General features: G+C 37.8%; 1 protein-coding gene across 2 annotated transcripts in view; it reads left to right on the top strand.

The window, feature by feature from the left end:
- Positions 1 to 13,105, top strand: part of RB1 (retinoblastoma 1) — a 218,450-nt gene that overhangs the window by 36,201 nt on the left and 169,144 nt on the right. For both annotated transcript variants that reach the window (XM_014537215.1, XM_014537214.1), the window contains exons 2-3: positions 3,346 to 3,461; positions 6,971 to 7,090. In XM_014537215.1, the coding sequence (XP_014392701.1) occupies positions 3,418 to 3,461; positions 6,971 to 7,090 (164 nt within the window). In that variant the 5' untranslated portion in view covers positions 3,346 to 3,417. The remainder of the gene's footprint in view (positions 1 to 3,345; positions 3,462 to 6,970; positions 7,091 to 13,105) is intronic.

Genomic DNA, 13,105 nt, shown 5'->3' with positions numbered 1-13,105 from the left:
TTGTAAACCACAGTCCTGATTTTAAAGCAGGCCGTATTTGTTCCCAGACTGCCTTAATTTTTGTTTACATAAGAGTCAGTTTGTGGCTCAGCCTCTGGGTGGCAGTGTTTCTGGATTGACCTCCGAGGCTATACGGCCTCTCTATACAAAAGATGGGGTTTATTTTCTCTATTGCACTTAAAACTGGTTTGAGGAAGTCCACTGCCCAGAGCTGGTTCTTTAATCGTTACCCCGCTCTGTTTCCCAGATTCCACAAAGACAACTTTCCCCTGCAGTCTCTGCAAGTGTCCCCAACTGGGAAATCCCATGCACTGGGTTTAATAATCAAACGCAAAGATTTAAGGAGAAGAGAAAGAAGAAAAAAAGAAAAAGAAAAGAAAAAAAAAGCAAGAGCCTGGGGAGTTGCGGGAATTCGCAACCCTGCACCTTCCAGCCCACACAGTCTCTTTCGTGCGCCCTCTCTCTCCTTACATTGAGTAGCCTGCACACAGGCAAAATCTGAGGTTGCCTTTTTGCATCCAGTCCAGCTATGGGCTAATTTTAAGCATTCCCTTCTGCCAGCAGCCCTGTGGGAGCTCTTCCACACTTGCGGATCACACTGGCCCCAAAGGCCGCGGTCTTTGTGGGGCGCAGACCTTCCTGCGCACACTCCTCTCCCCAACCTGAATTGCCAACCGCACCTTCAGGCGAGACCTGACCTTTCCGTGAGAAGCAGGACTCCACGTAGTCGCGCTGTCCCAGATCCGGTGTCTCCTGGTTAGCAGCCGATCTCTGGATGCCGGGTCTTTGGGTGTACAGTATACGTTTCCAAAAAACAGCCACTCAAGATGGCGCAGTCTCCGCAGCTGAGCAGGCGATCCGGGAGAGATTTCAGCCGCAGTCTCCAACTTTCAATCCGCTTTCTCAAGGATTCCTCCGCTGTTCCCAGCTGCAAACTGTCTCTCAGCTGAATATCTGTTTATTCAGGCTGTATGTTACCCGCTTCAGCTGCTCACCCTAACAGCTCCGGGACAAGGCACGGGACACGTCCTTCTATACCTCCGCCATTTTTTCTCCCAGTTCAATAAGTTTTAACAAATGTACTTAACCATGTATGTACCACCATTAAGATATAGAAATTTATGATTACTCCAGAAAGTTTTCTCATTCTCCTTTTTAGTTATTCCCTAACACCCTTACTCCTGTCCCCAGGCAGTGACTGATCTATTTTGTGACATTAAAAATTAGTTTTACCTTTTCTAGAATTTCATATGAAAGGATTGTACCCATACTCAATGTACAGTATGAACCCATTTGCATCTCGCTTATTTTTCTCAGTGTAATAATTTTTTAGATGTGTCTATGTTGTGTTTATTAGTACTTATCTTTTTTACTGTTGAATAATTCCATTGTGTGGACATACTATAATTTATCTGTTCACCTGTTTCTGGATATTGAGTTGTTTCCAGTTTTTTGTTTTTATGAAGGAAGTTGCTGCTAATATTTTATGCAAAGTTTTCATTTCTCTTGTGTATAAATATCTAGGAGTAGAATTGCTAAGTGTTATGGAAAGTATATAGCTGCTCTAATAAGAACTTGTCGCCAAAACCGGTTTGGCTCAGTGGATAGAGCGTCGGCCTGCGGACTGAAAGGTCCCAGGTTCGATTCTGGTCAAGGGCCACGTACCTGGGTTGCGGGCACATCCCCAATAGGAGATGTGCAGGAGGCAGCTGATCGATGTTTCTAACTCTCTATCTCTCTCCCTTCTTCTCTGTAAAAAATCAATAAAAAATATATATATAAAAAAGAAAAGAACTTGCCAAACGTGTTTCCCAAAATGGTTGTTTCATTTTACATGTTCACTAGCAATATCTGAATGTTCCATTGCTATATATCCCCATCAACCCTTGATATTGTTGGTATTTTTTAAAATTTTTTTTATTGATTTTTAGAGAGAGAGGAAGGGAGAAGGATAGAGAGATAGAAACATCAATGTGAAACATCATCAATCGGCTTCCTCCTGCACTCCCCTTACTAGGGACCAAGCCTGTAACCCGGGCATGTGCCCTGACTGGGCTTCGAACCTCTTGGTTCATGGGTCAATGCTCAACCACTGAGCCACACCAGCCGGATGATATTGGCAGTCTTTTTTATTTAAACATCCTAGTTGTATAGTTGTAATATAAGTTTTAGGATATTATTACCAAAGTAGATAAAATTAATGAAAAGTTTAAAATCAAATACTGATAAGCTTTTTATTATGCATAAATTTGATGGTCTAGAACAATTCTTTTCCTAAAGCTTTTATATAATTGAGATTTCAAAACAATGAAAATTGAATCACATTCTTTTCAGCTTTATCGTAATCTCCAATTAAGACTAAGCAAATAGTTACAGTTGTTTAATAAAACATCAGATAATTTGATATTCCTTTTGTTTTCAATTTAATCCAAGTTTTACCAACAAAACTGAACTTTTGTAGACAGTGGTATACATTTTTAGGGGGAAAAGTGTGTATTCTAATGATGAAAAATATTCTGATAATGAAAGCTATCACTAATGGAATACTAATTATATGCCAGATATTATGCTAAGACATTCATTTCATTTAATTCTTACAAAGTAAGGTATGCATTATAATTCTCATTTTGTAAGAAAGCAAGTATGGATCAGAGATATGAATTTCACAAAGTTAAAATATACATAAATCAGAAGATTGCTAAAATAATGAGTGAATGAAAGCAAAAAGAAGATAATCAAATTAGAACGTGGGTTTTTAAAATATATTTTTATTGATTTCCGAGAGGAAGGGAGAGGGAGAGCTAGAAACATCAATGAGAGAATCACTGATTGGCTGCCTCCCACATGCCCCCTACTGGGGATCGAGCCCACAACCCAGACACATGCCTTTGACCAGAATCGAACCCGGGACCCAAATTGAACCCGGGACCCTTCATTCTGCAGGCCGATGCTCTATCCATTGAGCAAAACTAGCAAGGGCATGGGCTTGTTTTTTAAAGAATTTATTTTTAAAATTTCTGAACTCTGAAATTTTTTAACTTGGCTGTGATGACATTGGATTATTGAAAAATGAACTTCAAAGAACTGACTGACCCCTAAATTTTCCACAGTAAGTTGTAACTTAACTTTTTTTAAATCTCTCTAGTATTTTTTTGTCTTACAATAAAATGTAAATGTTCGTTAATAGTATAGAATTAAATGCTCTCAAGTATATGCCATCATAAGGGTTTAAATACTATTTTGTTATGTTGGATAAACAATTACACATAACACAAATTTAACACAGTATTCAGTTGTGAATGATTTAATGAAATACTTGAATTTTTTTTTGTTTTTTGTTTTCAGGAAAGTTATATTCAGAATAAAAAGGAACTATGGGGCATCTGTATTTTTATTGCAGCAGTTGACCTAGATGAGATGCCATTTACTTTTACTGAGCTGCAGAAAAACATAGAAACCAGGTAAAAATTTTTCATCAATATCGCCTCTACTATTAAAGAAAATTACACCTGAACTTTCCTCTTATTAAACATTAGTAAATGAAACATAAAGGACTTAGGTCAACTAGTGAACTATCATTCTCTCATGGAGCCCTTAATGAAAGTGTATTTATGCTGAACTTTCTTAAAAATATATCAATTTGTGTCCTGGCAAAATTATCATCATGTCTCTCACTGTCTCTAAACTTTCTTAATTGTAGCTGTTGGATAAAGCCATCTAAAATTAAGTAAAATTGGTGTTTTATTTAAATGAGATACATTAAATTGTTTCATTCCCAAATAATACTTTTTCTTATTACCTCTATATAAAATGTGGAAACATAGGCCTGGTATAATCATATTTAACTTATTGCAATGATTTTCAACGTGTGCCACAAGAATTTTTAAAACATGCATAACATGACTATTTAGTCAGGGGCATTGACCTCCTTTACTTTAAATTGTCAAGTAATGTGAATGAATCATAATTATACCTACTTTTTTGTCAGGTCAGCAAAAAATTTATTTTTTTGGTGTGCCACAGAATTTTAGTAATTAGTTTATGTGTGATGAAAAAGGTTGAAAATCGCTGACCTAGGGAATTAGAATTGGTTTCCCTCTTAGAGCTTTCACAGTTTAACTTTATTAAATAAAATTGCTAAATCAAAGTAGTCTTTATGTAGCTGAAAAGTAATCAAAATATGTAAGTAAATTTTCACATTAATTTATCCATTCAGCAAATGATTTAGTGGCTTCAGAAGATTAGAAATAATATGGATGTTTGGATTAACATAAACTGGATTTAAAACTGTGCTCTGTTGTTTTATAAGCTATATGACTTGGAGCAGACGAGCCTTTAGTCTCAAGTTCCTCATCTGTGAAGTGAAAATTATTAGTTACTTCAGAGAATTACGAGAATTAAGTAACTTATGATGAATAGAGATGTAAATACAGTAAAAACTTGATATAATGGGCTAATTTGGGCGAGGGGGTCTCCATTAAAGCTGAAAGTCCGTTATATAATAAAGTAGGTTTTCCAAATGCGTATGTTAAATTGACAAGTTAATTTACCTATTTTTACTTTTGTAGACATGTTTTGTGTAATTAAGTATGTATGAAAAGTTTTCTATATATATCACTGTAATTTTAAACTTATACTCAATAGTTTCAGTAAATGCATGCATTCATGAGTCACATGAATAAACAAAGGCACAAGGCTGGGGCTTAGTGCACATGGGAACATTGCCCTAACTTGTTAAAGCTGCTGCAGAAAGTCATGCCATTGGACAATAGAACCAATTACCTCCTGCACACGATGTGAGATTATAGCTAATCATTCCCAAATGTTGTTTACAAGCCCTGACTGGGATTTAAATATGTAGACTATAGTTGTTAGATATATAATATTTATTTATGTTGGCGGAATTACTACAGTGTTTTTTCCAACATATGGCCTATTCGCTAAAATGTTAATTTAATTATAAGCACATCTTGGCTAAAAGCATTTAAAAATTAACCAGAGTGTTAATTTTCACATTTAACATATGGACTAGAAATTTTGTTTGTTAAATCCGAAATCCGTTAAATCAAGGTATGCAAAATCGAGGGTTTACTGTAGTTCATAGTCAATACCTGTAACATTTTAGGCACTGATAGGGTCTTAATCTCTTTTTTTCTGTAGCCCTGTCTCCCCATTACCTACCGTACCCCCACAAAAAAAAAAAGGAAAGAAAGAAAACTTAACTGCTAGGTAATATAATACTATGCTAGGTTCTAATGATATAAAGATGAGAAATAATCTCTGACCTCAAGAAACTCAATTCAGTGGGGAAGATAAAATTAAACAGATGATTGCAATACAGTATTATATTCATAGACTATTAAATGATTATGACAGAGAATGGCTATTACATCTTTTATCTATAAAATAAAATAATTTTCTTGGCAAAGCTTTTCCTAAACTCTTTTTCTTGAGTATTCACAGAGCAACCTGATTTATAATTTGGGCACATCATAAATAAATATAGTAATGTATTTGGTATACTTTTTTCTTATGCAACTTTCACTGTTCTGGTAACTATCCAGGAGTGTTATCTGGACAATTGCATCTTAAAATGTGCTCTGGTGAAGGACTAGTTGTTTTTTATTTACAATGTGTTACAGACTGATATTTAATAAAAATGTAGTATAAATAAAAATAAAAAATGAAACAACAAAATCAGAGTAGACATAGGACTAAACTTTTTATTATAAGATTCAGCAGGTGTAAAATTATTGTCAAATTGCCATAACGTGCTTACTCTTAATTTCTGTACTTGTGTTTAATTGGGGACTGGTAACAAACATTTCACAGACCAGTATCTACTCATGGAGCATTGCTCTAGAATATGTAGTTATCAACAGATCTATGTGTCTTAATTATGGCTTTTTATGCCAGCCTGCCTACCTGCCTACCCTGCCTCTGTTTTTCTTCAGAGGAGGGCCACAGAAGGAATAGATAGTCACATAAGTTAACCCTAGGAAAAGAAGGCTTTGTATTCACAGTTCACAGTTTTCATGGTGCTCCATGGATAGGTAATGCCATATATCTCATTAAAACCGAAACTGAGTGGTTCTTGAATAAATGCTATTCTAAGGTTGATTTGTTTTTTTCCTGTATATATCTATACATTTGCTCCACTCTCTTTTCTAAGTAGCAATCTCATCATCTCCATATCATTTCTCCCCTCCTTTATTGGATTTTCCACATAGTGTGTCATGGCTGCCCTAATCCCTTCTATATCAAGGGAACTTTTAATAACCTTCTCTTTGGGCTTTGTGCCCTTTGCTAATAGCTGAAGTTTTTATTTTTCTAGTTCTCAGGATAACTGTCTGAGTACTCCAGCCCATTTTTTGGAATGAACCTATAACTTTAGTTGCTGGACAGCCTATGAATGGGTCTGGTGGCTACCCTTGAGGGCGGTTCAGGAATGGGGAGTCAGTCGGAACAGGAGAGGAGAGTACCCATGTGGGGGAGTGGGTAGCTTTGGAGATGCAAGGTGGTTACATAAAGGGAGATTGAGTCAATAAATTAAAGATAAATGGATCCTAGGCTTTCTCACTGTCAATGAAGAGTTATAAGCATGAAATGAAACAATTGAGTTTATGTTGGAATTGGATAAATAAATGTGAACTTATGGTTTTAAAAACATATAGGTAGATAATGGAAATAAATATATACTTATGTATGTCTTTTATTATCCTTTTTTATATTCTTAATGATAAATAGATGTAGGCATAGGTATATAGATATAAGGGTATAGGTTGAAGACTAGTGGATTATTTTTCTCTTCAAATTCTAGGAAAATAAAAAAATAATTAATTCCAAAGGATATAATAGTGATTTGATATAGAGCTAATTATATTTTGAATTGAAATGTCTATGCTTTGAAAATGAAATAAAATAAATTTTTAAAATTGCAATTCACTTTTTTCTATTCTTTCCTTTGTAGTGTCTATAAATTTTTTTACTTACTAAAAGAAATTGATACCAGTACCAAAGTTGATAATGCTATGTCAAGACTGTTGAAGAAGTATAATGTATTGTGTGCACTCTACAGCAAATTAGAAAGGTAAAGTAAAAATTTTATTAGGATTACACCCTGGTTTTTTATGTCATTGTTCATGATTAGATTCCATCTGGGAACTATTACATATTTAGCAAAGTTCATAGGTATCTTTTTTAAAATATATTTTTATTGATTTCAGAGAGGAAGGGAGGAGAGAAAAATAGAAGCATCAATGATGAGAATCATTGATTGGCCTTCTCCTGCACGCCCCCTACTGGGGATCGAGCCCAAAATGTGGGCATGTGCTGTGCCCTGAACAGGAATCAAACTGTGACCTCCTGGTTCATAGGTTAATGCTCAACTACTGAGCCACACCAGCCAGGCAGAGTTATTAGGTATTACCCCTTAGACTTGTTCCCTTTGCTGTAAGTTTTCTTATTAATTCTTTGCTTTTTAATTTATCCAATTATATGCATTCTGAATGTTTTTTCCAAAATGAATTGTTTTTCTATATTTTCATGTTCCCACTTGTTTTACCAAACTTTAAGCTTAGTTCCCACTTTAGCCTTCTCTGTGAGAAGACTTACAGTTTTGAGTGGAAGAGTGACCTAAATTTAAACTTCTTCCTAATGATGTTATTTAATCTAGAAAGAGAAAACATATTGGTGATTGAAGGTATATGTAATCTATACTACCAAACCATGATTGTATTCCCAGTGGTGGTTTAGAAGACATTTTGTTCAACTAGGAAAAAGATGAAATTCAGATAAACTTAGGTTAAGTTTTTAATATAATAGTACTTTCCATCCAAGTCTGCACTCTTAGTATTACAGTCCTTAATTTGGCATGTGCCTATTACTGTGTTCATTTTGGGGCTCATTTCATGTGGGTAAAAGAATATGAAAGAATGTTTTGGCTAAATAAGCAGTTTTAAGAGGAGAAGGGAAAAAAGATGTGTCCTTATTAAATATTCAGGGGAGAATGAATATGGAGATAAGAGCTGAAAAGAAACATCTTCTCAAATGGATGTTTTTATTTTTCCTTTTCTTTTTGGTTGGTATGTCAGTCCAACCTCAGAGGTGTGATTGTGAGTGAGAAAAGTGGAAAGAAAACTGAAAGATTGGCCTAGGGCTTTTAAAAAAATCCTCACCTAAGGATATTTTTTCCATTGATTTCAGAGAGAGTGGAAGGGAGAGGCGGGGGTAGAGGGGGGCGGAGAGAAGGAGAGAGAGAGAGAGAAAGAGAGAGAAAGAGAGAGAGAGAGAGAGAGAGAGAGAGAGAAAGAGAAATATTTATGTGAGAGAGACACATCAATTGGTTGCCTCCTGCATGAGCCCCAACAGGGCCCGGGGATTGAACCTGCAACCGAGGTATGTGCCCTTGACCTGGAATCAAACCTGAGACCTTTTGTTCTGCAGGCTGATTCTGTAACCACTGAGCAAAACTGGCCAGGGTGGCCTAGGGCCTTTTGAAAGAATTTTTCTTGCTTCTGGTTTTTAATTGTAATATGGTAGCATTGGTCATCATTATTTTCTTTTGTCTTTCTTGTGTAGAGTAGAAGCTCTTTGCATGGAAAAAAATTAAAAATATTTTTTAATTCTTAAAAAATAAGTAATTTGGCTAAGGAATGTGAATTAATTGTCGAATACTTGGAAAACACAGAAAGGCATAAATAAGAAAATATGAATGACCCAAACCTTTAACACTGGAGATATTTCTTTCCTTTGGATATTGTTTTACATAGAGTAGATCATATTGTATATATAATTTTTGTCTTGGCTTTTTTTTTTTTAACCTAATAGGGACTTTCTAAATGCTTTTCTGTCCCTTAAATATGTTTACAAACTTTTATCTCATATCTTGGAGCTTATCCTAAGAATATTATTCTAAATACTAGAAAGCTTTATAGATTTTTATCACAATATTATTTATGCCACTGAAAAATTTGAAACAACCTATTGATGCACAACTGAAATAAACAAAATAGAAATATAATCTAAGTATATTATATTATAAATATAAATTAAAATTTGATGAGGAGTAATGTCAATATGGAAAAAATTCTTCTAATGTTAAATAAATAAAGCAGGACCTATAATAAAAGGGGGGTTAGGGATTGGGCCTGCCCTCTGCCACCCGGGAGCAGGCCTAAGCCAGCAGGTCGTTATCTCCCGAGGGGTCCCAGACTGCGAGAGGGCACAGGCCGGGCTGGGGGACCCCCCCCTCCCCCGCCCCCCGAGTGCACAAATTTTTGTGCACCGGGCCTCTAGTATACTATAACTGCAGAAGGAAGAAACCCAGACACTAATACATTGAATGAAATGACTGGAAAGAAGTGTACCAAAATGTTAACTGCGGCTTTATGTAAGTAACTTAAATATGTGTTACTTGTATAAAAAATTAGGCAAAAACTCTTGATGCTAATATTTAAGAAAAATCTATTCTGTAAAGACTGGTAACTCAAAATCTGGTATCAGAAATAATCATCAGACTCTTTCTAGATATAGAATTTTAGTGAGAATTATTTGAAGTACAGTCCTATTTTTTCTTTTTGTTTCCTGCTGTAATAATTTTAACTGGATATTTCTAGGTTTTGCTCTGCTTTATGAGATTATAAATCTTCTTGGGTATTTGTTTGTGTCTGCCTCTTTCCTTTACCTCCTAATGATGCATTATACTTATGACTCTCTTGGAAACTAAGGGAGAGTTAGAATAGAAAGTTAGAAAATGGAATATGGTACTGACATTTTTGAAGTTTTTAGGTTCTTCCTACCTCCCATTCCCTTTAGGCCAGTATAAACACTCATTATTTCAGGTTAGTAAATAGGACACAAGGTCAGAGTTCACAAAGAATTTTCTTTAAAGTAGTAGTCTGGTTTGATGCCCTACCAAAAAAGGGAGGCCCCACTAGAGCTTAATGTTGAAGAGAATGTAATTTTTTTGAGTCGGACAGATTTGGATTCTAATCTAGACTCCAACATATATTGTGTGATCTTGGACACGTGAATTATCTAACTTTACTGGTTAGTTTCCTAATTTGTCAGTTGAGTTCATAATAGTGCCTATTCTGTTAAGGTTTTATATATATATATATACTAGAGGCCCAGCGCACAAAATTTGTGCACCGGGGGAGGTCCCTCAGCCCAGCCTGCAGTCTCTCCAATCCAGGACCCTTCAGAGGATGTCTGACTGCCAGTTTAGGCCCGATCCCTGTGGATCCCTCTTGCAATCTGGGACCACTGGATCCTAACCACTCAGGGCTGCCTGCCTGCCTGATCACCCCTAACTGCCTCTGCCTACTGGCCTGATCACCCCCTAACTGCTCCCCTGCTGGCCTGATCACCTCCTAACTGCCCTCCCCTGACAGCCTGATCACCCCCTAACTGCCCTCCCTTGCCAGCCTGATCACCCCCTAACTGTCCTCCCCTGCTGACTTGATCATCCCCTAACCTCTCGCCCTGTTGGCCTGATCGCCCCCTAACCGCTCCCCTCTGCCAGCCTGATTGCCCCCTCGCAGCTCCCCCCTGCCAGACTGATTGCCCTTCACCGCCTCTGCCTCGGCCCCTGCCACCATGGCTTGCCAGCCTGATCACCCCCTAACTGTCCTCCCCTGCCGACTTGATCATCCCCTAACCTCTCCCCCTGTTGGCCTGATCGCCCCCTAACCACTCCCCTCTGCCAGCCTGATCGCCCCCTCGCTGCTCCCCCCTGCCGGCCTGATTGCCCTTTACCGCCTCTGCCTTGGCCCCTGCCACCATGGCTTTTCCAGAAGATGTCCTGAAGATGTCTGGTCTAATTAGCATATTACCCTTTTATTAGTATTGATTTTATTGATTGATTTTAAAGAGAGAGAGAGGAAGTGGGGGGGGGTGTGCAGAGAGAAAGAGGCAGGGAGAGAGAGACATTGATTTGTTCCACTTATTGATGCATTCATTGGTTGTTTCTTGAGTGTGCCCTGACCAGGGATCGAACCTGCAACCTTGGTGTATTGGGACAGTGCTTTAACTGAGCTACCCAGCCGGGGACTGTTAGGTTTTTTTAAATGTATTAAATGAGGTAATAGACCAGCAGTCGCCAACCAGTGGTCCGCGGACCACTGGTGGTCCATGAGGTCTGAAAGGTTGGCAACTGCTGGCATTAGACAATGTTGAGTCCAGTGCCTGGTGTAAACATAGTAACCTTTTCCATGAATCTTAGTTCTTTTAAACAAAAATTCTGGCCAAATCTGTGAAAATATGCATACCATATGCCCCCCCCCCCCTTAAAGAATCACAATTGACATTGGCAACCCAAGTTTCTTAAAAGTCCTGTATAATAAAATTTGTTGAATCTGTAGAGTTAGGTATTTTCTAAATTTATTAAGTTACTAATATATGTTTATATGTATTAAACATCAATTAAATATTCTGGAACTAGTGTTTTGTGGAATATACTTTAAGAAATTTTAGGCTATCACCTGTTTTACTGCAAATAAATTAAGAAACTATAATAAGCATTAACTAAGTGACTCTTAGTACCTGGCTATATGTTAGGTACTGGGGATACAAAATCATATGACACTGTGATCACCAAGAAGCTTACAGAAGGGGGGGAAATGGTGGCTGAATAGGCAGACATGTCCCAAGCCTTATCCTGGAGCAGAGAGAAGGAGCATCTAAATCAAATAATGTCCACTTGGAATTGGCTAAGTAGACACAGCTGGTGAGACAGTTTGCAGAATACACCTGGAGAACAGTAGGATTGGGGATCTGGGCTGGAGAGAGTCACGAGACCGCCGAGTAGAGAGGGTCAGAAGGAAGCTGCATGGCACCAAGTCTGTGTCCCTTGGGGACAGGTGTAACATTCAACTGTAGAATGGAAGTCCACAGGGCAGCTGGTGGCAGGGGATTCTAGATCTAAATCCATAGCCACAAGAGACTGAGCCCAGAGGGGTGGCCTGAAGAACTGCTCAAGCCCCGCGGTGCCAGGGAGAGAGAACCTAGTATTCACGCAGTTGTTTTGCCTCTGTTGGTTCTTTGGTTTTATTTGCTAAACCCAGTTCATAGGACCTTTCAACTACAAACACTCACTCTTGGCTGAGGTGCAGGTGAAGGTGCAGACTTGTGGACTCTGGGGAGAGGTAACCAGAAGTCCAGCACTGGAACATTCCTGACTTCTCTGGACCTAAGCACCCATTTTTCTCCTGAAGAGCCAGCCCCTTCAAGCAGCCTCAAGGCAGCTAATACAGCCATGCCCAGACTACACCCAGAGCAGTACAAAGGACACACAAAAAAAATCTGAATAGCCCTGAAGAGCCCTCAGGGACTGATTTGACTAGCTGTTCAGTCCCAGAAAGCGATACAGAAACTTCCCTACCTATAGTCCTGTCAGAAACAGATGCTTGAGAGACTAAAATTGACAACAGGCAGACAGGCTAAGTGGGCAGATTGGTTCTTCCTGCTTGCAGTCAAGGCTGTGGAGATAGACACAAACAAAGGAGCAGTGGATCGCTTGGAACTTCAACATGGTGCTGACTACCTAACAGGAAACTGAGAAGTGGTAGACAGAACAGAAGAGTGGGATATTAAACCAGCCCCCATGGAGCATTAAAACTCAGCTGAAATAACCGACACTTCATATTTTTATTTTTTAATCTTTTATTTAAAAACATTTATTTTCTTTATTTTCACATTATTTTTTATTCATTCTATTTTTATTTTTTTTTCTATTTTACCTTATTTATTTTTTTCCTTTTTTAAATTTTGTTCTTCTTATCCACTCATTCTCTTTCTACCTCCTCTATACTAAACCAATATAACGAATACCATTTTTGCTATCTTTTCTCTTTCATAATTCTCTTTTTTCTGGTGGGCACTTATATTGGGGTTATCAGTGTTGTGAGTACATTAGTGTTTTGTTCCCTTTGTGTCGTGTCTTGTTGAATTTGACATGCTTTCACTAAACAATCACTGGTTTGATTACTGGTCAGGGCACATGCCTGGATTGCAGGCTCAATCCCCAGTAGGGTGAGTGCAGGAGGCGGCCGATCAATGATTCTCTTTCATCATTGATGTTTCTATCTCTCTCTCCCTCTCCCTT

Source organism: Myotis brandtii, unplaced genomic scaffold (genome assembly GCF_000412655.1).
Source record: "Myotis brandtii unplaced genomic scaffold, ASM41265v1 scaffold174, whole genome shotgun sequence".
In the NCBI taxonomy this organism is placed as follows: Eukaryota; Metazoa; Chordata; class Mammalia; order Chiroptera; family Vespertilionidae; genus Myotis; species Myotis brandtii.
This window is presented reverse-complemented; position numbering and strand designations above follow the sequence as displayed.